Source organism: Salvelinus fontinalis, chromosome 15 (assembly GCF_029448725.1).
Source record: "Salvelinus fontinalis isolate EN_2023a chromosome 15, ASM2944872v1, whole genome shotgun sequence".
Taxonomy (NCBI): Eukaryota; Metazoa; Chordata; class Actinopteri; order Salmoniformes; family Salmonidae; genus Salvelinus; species Salvelinus fontinalis.
The window spans coordinates 22,674,906-22,687,428 of NC_074679.1; the positions used below are offsets into that span (position 1 = coordinate 22,674,906).

The 12,523-nt window shown below is 42.9% G+C and overlaps 1 protein-coding gene across 1 annotated transcript in view; it reads left to right on the forward strand.

Annotated features, from left to right (window-relative positions):
• Positions 1-636: 636 nt before the first annotated feature.
• LOC129811564 (chloride intracellular channel protein 4) overlaps positions 637-12,523 on the forward strand; it is a 38,748-nt gene continuing 26,861 nt past the window's right edge. Inside the window, exon 1 of the mRNA XM_055862973.1 lies at positions 637-1,167. Coding sequence (XP_055718948.1) covers positions 1,099-1,167 — 69 coding nt within the window. The 5' untranslated portion in view covers positions 637-1,098. The remainder of the gene's footprint in view (positions 1,168-12,523) is intronic.

A 12,523-nucleotide genomic window follows, 5' to 3' on the forward strand; every position in this document is an offset into this window, starting at 1 on the left:
CTGTTCATATGCGTGACGCAACAGAGTGCCTGGACACAGCCCTTAGCCGTGGTATCCCCGAGGTGCCTTATTGCTATTATGAACAGGTTTCCAATGTAATTAGAGCAGTAAAAATAAACGTTTTGTCATACCCGTGAAATGCGCTCTGTTATAAACTGGGTGGTTCGAGCCCTGAATGCTGATTGTTGACAGCGGTGGTATATCAGACTGTATATCACGGGTATGACAAAACATGTATTTTTACTGCTCTAATTATGTTGGTAACCAGTTTAGAATAGCAATAAGGCACCTCAGGGGTTTTTGGTATATGGCCAATATAACATGGCTAAGGGCTGTATCCAGGCACTCTGCGTTGCGTCATCCATAAGAACAGCCCTCAGCCGTGGTATATTGGCCATATACCACAACCCCTTGTGCCTTATTGCTTAATTTTACAACTACCTTTTTTGCCAAAGCAGAAATGCTGAAAAAAATTGCTTGGCTACAGATGTTTAGATTGGTCTGCTAATACTAGTAAAGGCCCAGTGCATTACTTTTGTGATAAAAAAAATATTTCGGTTTATTGCAAGCACTCTCAGCACCCCTGCTTCCCGCGGCAAGACTCTGCACTTTGCCCAAAGGCGCATGCCGCACAGAGAGCGCAGCAGGCATCCTTCCTCTGTCAAGACTCCTCTCTGAAACCCTGCCCACATTTTTATTGTTTGCTCTGCAGAGAACATCACGCCTTTAAATATTCTTCCCTCCCGCCCTTCTCTCTTCATCCTACTCCAGCACTCAAGCAATCAAAAAGACTGAAGAGTCAAAGGGATCAACGATCGTTTTATAGCTGTTCTGTAACACCGAGGAAAGCGTTCAGTTTTGTAGACTGGCTGCAACAATAGCACATTGCTATATTTGTGGTCGACTTTCTCCTCCCAGCACCTCAGCCCTCTTGTGTGAGAATTGCAGCGAGTGTCCAGCTGGTCACTAGCCTTGGAAAAGCTGTTATCCGAATACTGCGCGGAAAGGGGTGGCGAAGAAGAGCGAGTAGGCTGAAGATACAAGTTTGTTGGAAAATAATATATATCTCATTTGGAACATTTTTAAGTCTAGTTCACAATGTCTCTGTCTGTACCCCATAATGGAATCAAGGCGGATAACGAACCCGTTATCGAGCTCTTTGTGAAGGTACGTCCCTGAATAGATTGTCCAGTAGCAGGCTCTCTTTCGGCCGTCGCATTCGGCATTGGGAAAAGTTTAGTTTGTTAATGATCAATATTCTTCTGAATAATAAGTTAGCATAATTATTATTAAGCCTAAATTGACAAATATATTTAGTCGTTTGTGGAGTTATCAGTAGAAAAATATATACTTTTATTTCTTGGAGTGCGTAGGACAGTTACAAAAGTGGGCTGTCCTTATTTATGTACCATTTGGTTTTAGTTATATTGCTGCCATTTGCTTGCAAAAACGGTTGCCTGGAGAAGCGTAGTTTACTGTGCATAGGTCTACACAAGTCAACGAGTCTTGCAAATAACATGGTGATCAGTTTGCCCAAGCATTTTAAGATTTGTCACAATTTCAGTAGGTACATTTTTTAGAAACTTCCCAAAGTGTGGCCATGTGGTTTTATGTCAGACGTGTAGGGCGGATACCACGGCCTTCTTCTCCCATCATAAGAGGGAGAGGAAGAAAAAAGCATCTCCCCTTTCAAGTGTGTCTCGATTTGGTACACATTTTATGAATAAGCTTGAATTGTAAATGTAATTGAAAGTTTAGCAATAGCCCTTAAATCAGCGGAACATTGACGCATTCAATCAATCGATAAACCATACATTGTATGGGACCATACGTTTGGTCGCATTATGGTCAAAATAATTGCTGCCCTAGACTTAAATACAGGATTCCGGTCGTGGGATATCTGGGAGCTTAGTTGTTTTTTTGTCATGTCGAGGCACACTTGAAAGGGGGATGAAACTTGTGATATTTGTCAACTGGAGAGAGAATGAATGAATATCTATACAACTACTGTCATGTGTTTATTATTAGGTCCTGCTTAGGCTGATTATGATAGTGGTGTGGTGCAACAAAACAGGCTTTCCCCTCCTCAACTTTATAAGAAGTCGGAGAGTAACTGCTGAAATTTACACAGAAAAGGGAAAGAAGCATTTGGCTCCCACAATATTCTCCATCACCAAGTCTGCCAGAATGAGGATACCTCCCCCTTCTTAGTTGGAATGCATTAGCGATGAAGTAATACAGCTTGTTGTAGTGTATGTGAGGAAGCTCTTTGAACGTGCATTTCGATAAATCTAAAGTTACTAAATTAAAAAAGGTATATGTACTAGACTAGAAAGTTCGGGACTTCAGACTGATATCTGACAGAATAGGACTGAAATGTTTTATAGACTCCCATCAACCCTGTTTGTGATCTGTAAATGTTTTTAATTTTCTTCTGCCAGTTGTTTGGCAGAGCGGGAAACGAGCGGGAGGGGGTGTGACCCCGGGGGAATGGAGGGGTGAGAGGGTTTGGGGGCCTGAATTCAATTAGGGGAAAAAGGCCTTTTGCCTGCAAGCAAGCTTTAATGGTGATGTAAACTCACTGCCCCCCTCCAAGCAGTGTTTCACTAGTGATTATGATCATCACTGGTTATGATGCTGCTGACAGTGAGATCTTGATACACGTGGCTCTTTTCTGCATGAAAGGGATGAATGGCAATAGACAGACTCACCATCTGTCAGATGACTCATTAACTTTTTGCAATATGACTGCAGTTATGGTGGACACACAGGACCTAGCAGTCTGCTTTCTTCATCGGCCTGTGTGAGAAAGGAGACGGAGACAAATCTAGACCTAATTGTTAATCACAGATTGGTCAAAAACTCTTTGCCCAGTTTTGTTCGGTGCTTGGGTTCAGTACACAGATGGGATCTCTTTCTTTATCCTCCTTTGTTCTCATCTACTGACACAGAGGTGATCTTCAGCATCCAGGAGAGAGGCCTTTGTTGAGGGAGGATGAGTGTTCTGTATTGATAATGCTGGACTGTTTGCCTTTGGCCACTGGGCTTTCACTGCATAACAGAAGACAGGGTGGTGTTAGCGACAGCCAGCTATAGCTAGCTAGCTACCTCAGAGTGAGCCACCCCTTGCATTCAGGAGCAGTTACATCATCCCTGGTGAGCCACAGATGTGGCTACAACCACTCATCCCCACTTATCCCTCTGTTACTGTGCTGTGTGATCGTTCTCTGCTGCACTTGTGTACCAAAGATCTTACCCCATTGTCTGGGTGTGTGAAACATAGTAAACTAAAATCCAAATGCTAATTTGAGTGTCCCGGATTTTCTACTCACACTGTTTACTGTTGGTTTAGCCAGGAGTCTATGGAAATTGTTTGGATTGTAGAAGTGAGTTCAGGCCTCAAGGTTTTATAGATGCGGAATTGCAGAATTAACCTGACGTCAATTTAACCCTTGATCCCCTGCAGATTAATTATTGTTTTACAGTAGGCCTACACATACAAGGAGCAGTAGTGCTAGCTGGCACGTTGAGGAGTGTGAATTCTAAGTAATGGTGTTGATCTCAGTTGGCTCTTGATTCCTCCTCATAGCAGTCAAATAGGTAGTTAGTAATGTCTGCCATCTGTTTGCTCATATGAGACAGTTGGTTTACAAACTGTAATTGGGATATCTGGCCAAGAGAAAGTTGAACTGCAAGTGGTTGTGCAGAATGATACCCAGCCTGAGATTTTAATGAAGGCTTGAAGACTCCATTGGTGTCATTTTGATGGCTCAAATCCCCTACCACACCTCAGGCTGAATCATCCCTCCTGACTACCCTCTCTGTAAGTGTGGTCACTTTTCCTTAATGACTCATTATCTCGAGACTCAGGGCATCGGCCATTTATAGGCAGACAAATGTACAATGGCCACTCAATCACCCAGCACCCATATACCTTAGTTACTGAATGGAACATGAAGCAATACAGATGACTCCACAGATGAAACCAGAAATGACATGCTTTCAATCTTTAGTTTGTATGTTACCTTTGTATGCTGTCCCTCTGCCAGCAAGTTTGCCAAGGGCAAGGCTATTTCATGCTGGGATAAAGGCACAACTCCACCGTCTATCAATAATGACAACAGTGACAATAAACATCGGAAGTAATCTACTATGTCCCTGTCTGTGTTATGTGCTGCTGGAGAGAGTCACACGGACACCATGGCAACAGAGCCCAATAATGTACCATTCAACGCTTTTTAAAGAACACCTGCAGGGATGTCTTGCCAGGATAACATCCTGAAGGTCAGCACACTTCTCCCTCAGTCTCAGACCAGAGAGATGTCACGGAAAGAGCTGCTCATGTCCTGCACTTCTCTCCCAGTACTGTCTCCGTGTCTATATGGCTCTGTATTTGTAAACTCAGGAAAAAAAAGAAACGTCCCTTTTTCAGGACCCTGTCTTTCAAAGATAATTAGTAAAAATCTAAATAACTTCACAGATCTTCATTGTAAAGGGTTTAAACACTGTTTCCCATGCTTGTTCAATGAACCATGAACAATTAATGAACATGCACCTGTGGAATGGTCGTTAAGACACTAACAGCTTACAGATGGTAGTCAATTAAGGTCACAGTTATGAAAACTTAGGACACTAAAGAGGCCTTTCTACTGACTCTGAAAAACACCAAAAGAAAGATGCCCAGGGTCCCTGCTCATCCACGTGAACGTGCCTTAGGCATGCTGCAAGGGGGTATGAGGACTGCAGATGTGGCCAGGGCAATAAATTGCAATATCCGTACTGTGAGACACCTAAGACAGCGCTACAGGGAGACAGTTGATCGTCCTCGCAGTGACAGACCACGTGTAACAACACCTGCACAGGATCGGTACATCCGAACTTCACACCTGCGGAACAGGTACAGGATGGCAACAACTACTGCCCGAGTTACACCAGGAACGCACAATCCCTCCATCAGTGCTCAGACTGTCCGCAATAGGTGGAGGGAGGCAGGATTGAGGGCTTGCAGGCCTGTTGTAAGGCAGGTCCTCACCAGACATCACTGGCAACAACATTGCCTATGGGCACAAACCCACCGTCACTGGACCAGACAGGACTGGCAAAAAGTGCTCTTCGTTGACGAGTCGCGGTTTTGTCTCATCAGGGGTGATGGTCGGATTCGTTTATCGTCGAAGGAATGAGCATTACACCGAGGCCTGTACTCTGGAGCGGGATCGATTTGGAGGTGGAGGGTTTGTCATGGTCTGGGGCGGTGTGTCACAGCATCATCGGACTGAGCTTGTTGTCATTGCAGGCAATCTCAATGCTGTGCTTTACAGGGAAGACATCCTCCTCCCTCATGTGATACCCTTCCTGCAGGCTTATCCTGACATGACCCTCCAGCATGACAATGCCACCAGCCATACTGCTCATTTTGTGCGTGATTTCGTGCAAGACAGGAATGTCAGTGTTCTACCATGGCAGGCGCATAGCCCAGATCTCAATCCCATTGAGCACGTCTGGGACCTGTTGGATCGGAGGGTGAGGGCTAGGGTCATTCCCCCAAGAAATGTCCGGGAACTTGCAGGTACCTTGGTGGAAGAGTGGGGGTAACATCTCACAGCAAGAATGGGCAAATCTGGTGCAGTCCATGAGGATTGCACTGCAGTACTTAATGCAGCTGGTGGCCACACCAGATACTGACTGTTACTTTTGATTTTGACCCCCCCTTTGTTTTGGGACACATTATTCAATTTCTGTTTGTCACATATCTGTGGAACTTGTTCAGTTTATGTCTCAGTTGTTGAATCTTGTTATGTTCATACAAATATTTCCACATGTTAAGTTTGCTGAAAATAAACGCAGTTGACGTTTCTTTTTTTGCTGAGTTTATTTGTATTTATCATGGTTCCCCATTAGCTGCTGCCACAGCAGCAGATACTCTTCCTGGGGTCCAGCAAAATTAAGGCAGTTTATACAATTTTAAAAACATTACAATACATTCGCAGATTTCACAACACACTGCGTGCCCTCAGGCCCCTACTCCACCACTAAAACGTATCTACAGTACTAAATCCATATGTATGTATAGTGTGTATGTTATCGTGTGTGTGTGTGTGTATACATGTGTCTGTGCCAATGTTTGTGTTGCTTCACAGTCCCTGCAGTACCGTAAGGTGTTTTTTTAATCTTTTTTTTAAATGTAATTTTACTGCGTCAGTTAGTTTATGTGGAATACAGTTCCATGTAGTCATGACTCTATGTAGTACTGTGTGCCTCCCATAGCCTGTTCTGGACTTGGGGACTCTGAAGAGACCTCTTATGGCATGTCTTGTGGGGTATGCATTGGGGTCCGAGCTGTGTGCCAGTAGTTTAGACAGACAGCTCGGTGCATTCAACATTTCAGTACCTCTCACAAATAAAAGTAGTGATGAAGTCAATCTCCTCCACTTTCAGCCTGGAGAGATTGACATGCATATTATTAATATTAGCTCTCTGTGTGCATTTAAGGGCCAGCCGTGCTGCTCTGTTCTAAGCCAATTGCAATTTTCCTAAGTCCTTTGTGGCACCTGACCACACGACTGAACAGTAGTCAAGGTGCGACAAAACTAGGGCCTGTAGGACCTGCCTTGTTGATGGTGTTGTTAAGAAGGCAGATCATCGCTTTATTATAGACAGACTTCTCCCCATCTTAGCTGCTAATGCATCAATATGGTTTTGACCATGACAGTTTACAATCTAGGGTTACTCCATGCAGTATAGTCATCTCAACTTGCTCAATTTCAACATTATTTATCACAATATTTTGTTAACCTGTCTAGGATGAGGGTGCCGCTAGCGGCACTCCCCCCCCACCCCCACTGAAAAACCAGTGCCGCGAAATTCAAAAAAAATATTTTTTTAAAATATTTAACTTTCACACATTAAAGTCCAATACAGCTAATGAAAGACACAGATCTTGTGAATCCAGCCAACATGTCCGATTTTTAAAATGTTTTACAGGGAAGACACAATATGTAAAGATGTACATCTATTACCTAAAAACACATTAGCATAATCCACCATCTTTTATTTGTCCACCAACACCAGTAGCTATCACCAATTCGGCTAAACTAAGATATTTATAGCCCCTAACCAAGAAAAAAACTCATCAGATGACAGTCTGATAACATATTTATGGTATGGGATAGGTTTTGTTAGAAAAAAGTGCATATTTCAGGTAGATGGCATAGGTTACAATTGCACCCACCGTCACAAATGGACTAGAATAACTACATAGAGCAACGTGTTTACCTACTTACTAATCATCAAACATTTCGTAAAAATACACAGCATACACTAATCGAAAGACACAGATCCTGTGAATACAGACAATATTTCAGATTTTCTAAGTGTCTTACAGCGAAAACACAATAAATCGTTATATTAGCATAGCACATAGCACGTAGCAGCCCAGCATTGATTCTAGCCAAAGTGAGCGATAACGTCAACATCGCCAAAATATATTAATTTTTTCATTAACCTTCTCAGAATTCTTCAGATGACACTCCTGTAACATCATATTACACAATCCATATAGAGTTTGATCGAAAATGTTTATATTTAGCCACCAAAATCATGGTTAGACAATGTGAAATGTAGCCCAGCTGGTGAGAAAATGTCCGTGCGCCATATTAGACAGTGATCTACTCTTATACATAAATACTCATAAACGTGACTAGAAAATATAGGGTGGACAGGGATTGATAGACAATTTTATTCTTAATACAATCGCGGAATTACATTTTTTAAATTATCCTTACTTTTCAATACAGTTTGCGCCAAGCGAAGCTACGTCAAAAAACATGGCGTCCTAAGCCACTAACATTTTTCGACAGAAACACGATTTATCATAATAAAAATGTCCTACTTTGAGCTGTTCTTCCATCAGTATCTTTGGCAAAGGATCCTTTCTTGGGTCTAATCGTCTTTTGGTGGAAAGCTGTCCTCTTGCCATGTGGAAATGCCAACTGCGTTCGGGATGAACTGGAAGCGTGCCCAGCAATTCACAGCGTTTCAGAAATAAATGTCCCAAAATCGCACTAAACGGATATAAATTGCTATAAAACGCTTTAAATTAACTACCTTATGATGTTTTTAACTCCCATAACGAGTAGAAACATGACCAGAGTAATATTACTCCCTCCACTAATGCTTGGAACAAGTGCGGGTCAATGTCCTCCAGGCGCATTACGCAGCAAGAAAAGAGTTCCTAGCTACAGGGTTTTTTAATTTGTAGTGCCTGTGAACGCGCAATCGACCCCATTCAAATCGTCATCACGTAAAGGCATCCAGGGGAAGACGTAAGCAGTGTCCGTATACTCATAGCAATAACTGCGGCCTTTTAACTGACTCCAGATCAGGGGCCAACATTTCTGAAATCTGACTCCATGTCAGGGAAATTGCTGTAGAATGGGTTCTGTTCCACTTAGAGACAAAATTTCAACTCCTATAGAAACTATAGACTGTTTTCTATCCAATAATAATAATAATATGCATATTGTACGATCAAGAATTTTGTGGGAAGCCGTTTCAAAAATTACACGATTAGCATAAATAGTGACAACAGCGCCCCCATCCTCAACAGGTTAAGTTTTAGGGTTTAGTGAGTGTTTTGTTCCAAATACAATGCTTTTAGTTTTAGAAATATTTAGGGCTAACTTATTCCTTGCCACCCACTCTGAAACTAACTGCAGTTCTTTGTTGAGTGTTGCAGTCATTTCAGTCTCTGTAGTAGCTGATGTGTATAGTGTTGAGTCATCCTCATACATAGATACTCTGGCTTTACTCAAAGTCAGTGGCATGTCGTTTGTAAAAATTGATAAAAGCAAGGGGCCTAAACAGCTACCCTGAGGAATTCCTGATTCTAACTGGATTATATTTGAGAGGCTTCCATTAAAGAACACTGTGTTCTGTTAGACAAGTAACTCTTTATCTACATTATAGTAGGGGGTGTAAAGCCATAACACACATTTTTCCAGCAGCAGACTATGATCGATAATGTCAAAAGCTGCACTGAAGTCTAACAAGACAGCCCCCACAATCATTTTATCATCAATTTCTCTCAGCCAATCATCAGTCATTTGTGTAACTGCTGTGCTTGTTGAGTGTCCTTCCCTATAAGCATGCTGAAATGATGTTGTCAATTTGTTTACTGTTAAGTAGCACATTACATGTGACTCCATGTAATGTGAGATCTTCCATCAAAGTTTAATAATAGTTTGGCATGAGAATTATTAGGAACATATTTGAATAGCTTGTACACTGGTAGAAGCAGAATATGTTTTGTTTAATCTTTGCCCTCCTTTGCCTCTGCTTAGTCATGTAATTTTGTTGTAATTGTCAAAAAATGCAAGATCCAGTTTAAACACTCTGGGTTAACCATCAATAAACTGAACTGTTTTTTGGCCTCTATTCTAGTATTAACTTGCCCTCAACCTTTTTTCTGCATGTCAATCTTAATTTGCCCCTTGTTTGCATATTTACCTGAATCTTTCAGCGTAAGGCATTCTTTCTACCCCGGGGTGACAATTTTAATCCAATTGAGAGTAGCCAGTTTTTATAGTCAAATCAATATAGCAGTTTATTCTCCCCAAGTCCTATTGTACTGCTGCAGTCAGCATCATGAGTTAGGGGACAAAGATTAATGGTCTGTTGTGTGGCGCTGCTGTTAACTGTGAGCGGTAGCTCTTCTCTGCACTATGGACTTGCTCCTCCCAGCATATGGGCTTCAAAATGCTTCATCATTGAAACTGTCAGGACTGGGCCTTGGCCAAATGGACCCAGCAATGTACCACAACACAAGATTAGGGGGATTTCTTATGATACTGTGTGTCTGTGTGCTCATGCCATCCTGTTCAGAGGAAAGGCTTGGTGCCTGTTGGGAGGAAGTTGCCATTTTAATCCTTCTGGTCCCAAGCAAGCCCTCTGCTAATGAGGCAATTCTCTTGTAGACCAATGACAGGAAACAAGATTGACTTAGAACAACAAGGAATGAGGGAGAATGATGGATATGGAGTGAGAAAATGGAGAAGAGGGGGGGAACATAGCAAAGGGTTTAGGATGTGTTGGGAAAGGGCAGGCAACAATTCGGACAGAAATATAACTTTATAGATCAGATTTAAACAAGTTTACAAATAGACATGGCCTCTGACATCTTTATCCCTCTGTTATATCAGCTTCGCTAAGAGGGTGCTCGAGTGCTCAACCTCAGAAAGCAGTGTAACCCAATCTGTCACGACCCGATCCCCTCTGATCATGTTTCATATGCTGCCTGCATCCTCACAGCAACACACTAGTAAAATGAGCGACAGTGAGCCATGCCTAGTGTAGATAACCCTTAGTGAGCTATCCAAACATAGAGGATAGAGTAGCAAGGGACCAACCGGACACATCCCTCCAACTCCCTCCTTCACTCTATCCACATCAATTTCTTTGTAACTTAAAGCCATGCGTTTGGTTTTCAGTGCCAGTGGGTGAACTGTACTAGCCACTAGGTCCATAGTATGGTAATTATACGATATAACCTATACTTCTACATCTTTTACAATTGTGTGGATGGGCTACTCAAGTCAACCACTTACAGTACTTGGCATTGTTACTGTAATAATGAGCTCATAAGCTTTGGGACATCTTTGTGTGTGTGCCAGACTCTGGATCAGAATGAAATGCTACAGTAGGTCAAAGGTGGGTTGTCTGGTGTTCTGGCCAGTTGGACCAAATGCTTAAAATGAGCAATGAGGTTGGTGTTTGTTTGTGTGTCCATGGTGCAGGCTTTGCTGCCATGTCAAACTGGCTAACACCCATAGTACAATGTTTGAGCCAAAGGGTGGTTCTTTAAAGTGGTCTAGACTTTAGCCATCTTTTCAGGGAACCACCAAATGTTGTATTGACGTTGCCTCTATCAGATGCATGTTGAACAGTGGAGGCTGCTGAGGGGAGGATGGCTCATAATAATGGCCGGAATGGAGTGAATGGAATGGTATCAAACAGTGTTTTCATCTGTTTGATACCACGCCATTCCAGCCATTATTATGAACCATCCTCCCCTCCGCAGCCTCCACTGATGTTGAAGGCTACATGTAGCGTTTTAATGATGTGTGTGTACAGAGTGAGTGGGACTGGGATGGTCGGTGAGGAATGCAGTGTGTGTCTCGGAGTCATCTGTCTGGGGTTTGTTATTTTGTAAGGCGGTGGAGAGTCACAGCACACCCTGACCTCACTGTTTGTGTTTGAACAAACTCTTTAAATGACAGTCACAGGGAGATGAGCAAAACGGTTTCATCTTCACGTCTCTTGCACACGTCTCTCTCTCTCCCTCCCCTGTTTCTGTCTTGTTCTTTGGTTCCTACTTTACTTGAGTTATGTTTCACTCAACTTCATCCCCGACTTTCAGTTATAATAAAATTTTTTCAGTGTTATTATTCCTAACCTGGAGAGAGTAATGGTCATGTTATTGATAACTCAGTAAGCTAAATTTGATCCCTCTCCACCCCTCGGTCAGTGTCCCAATCAACCTTTCATGTTGCAAGCCTAACCTCCACTACCTCTGTAGGCCTGTCTATCTGGGAGACGTTAGGTTCTGTCTGGGAGATGTTTGGTTTCCACTCCATGACGTCCACATGATTCAGAGGCACACCAGGGTGTGTTGCATTTCCTTCCCGTAGGGTCTGACTCCTCCACACTCTCATCCTTTGGACCACAGACCCAGCCATAGCCAAGTCCGCCTTTGTCCCAGCCCATCCCTTCCAAGTAACAGCCTCACCTCAGCCAACTCTGCCTATACCAGTCCACCAAACCAAGCCCAACTTCAGCCAGCCCAGTCCTCCCAGCCCAGGCCAGTCTGCATGCTTGTCCAGTCCAGAGTAGGCGTGACATAACATGTGGCCCTTCCCTTCCCAGAGGAAATTCCTCCTGTGTCACTGGGTGAGAGACGAGAGGAGAGCAGCGGAGCACTTGTTGGCCAGCTGGCCAGCTCCATATTTGGTAAAAGTGTGGCTTGAATTTGAGCCCACCAAATTTAGAATGTTAAGTGTGAGCGAAGGGGAGGATATGACCGTCATTTTACTAAAATTAGGCCTGGAGCCGACTCGGCATAACTCTCCAAAGGAAAAACAATAGACATGCTACCGGTCCCGGTCTAAAGCTTTGATCTCCCACCACTTTGGTTGAGAGGAGCGGAGTATTTTGGCCTCAATGATGAGGACTCTTTAAAAAGGTTAGGTGGATGATCGTTATTACAAGGGCACTGATGAAAATGACCTGACTGGTAATTTATACAATCCCTAAAGTGAGTTGCTGAGAGAGAGGGAGGCGGAGTGGGACATCTCATGATTTTATTGCTGATGTTCCTAGCCATAAAATGTTATGGGACATGAGAAAAATACACTGTTTGTATATACCAGTTAAAATGCTGAGTAGCCAGTTTATTAAAATGTCCTGAAACTAACTACAGTGCATTCAGAAAGTATTCAGACCCCTTCCCTTTTTCCACATTTTGTTACGT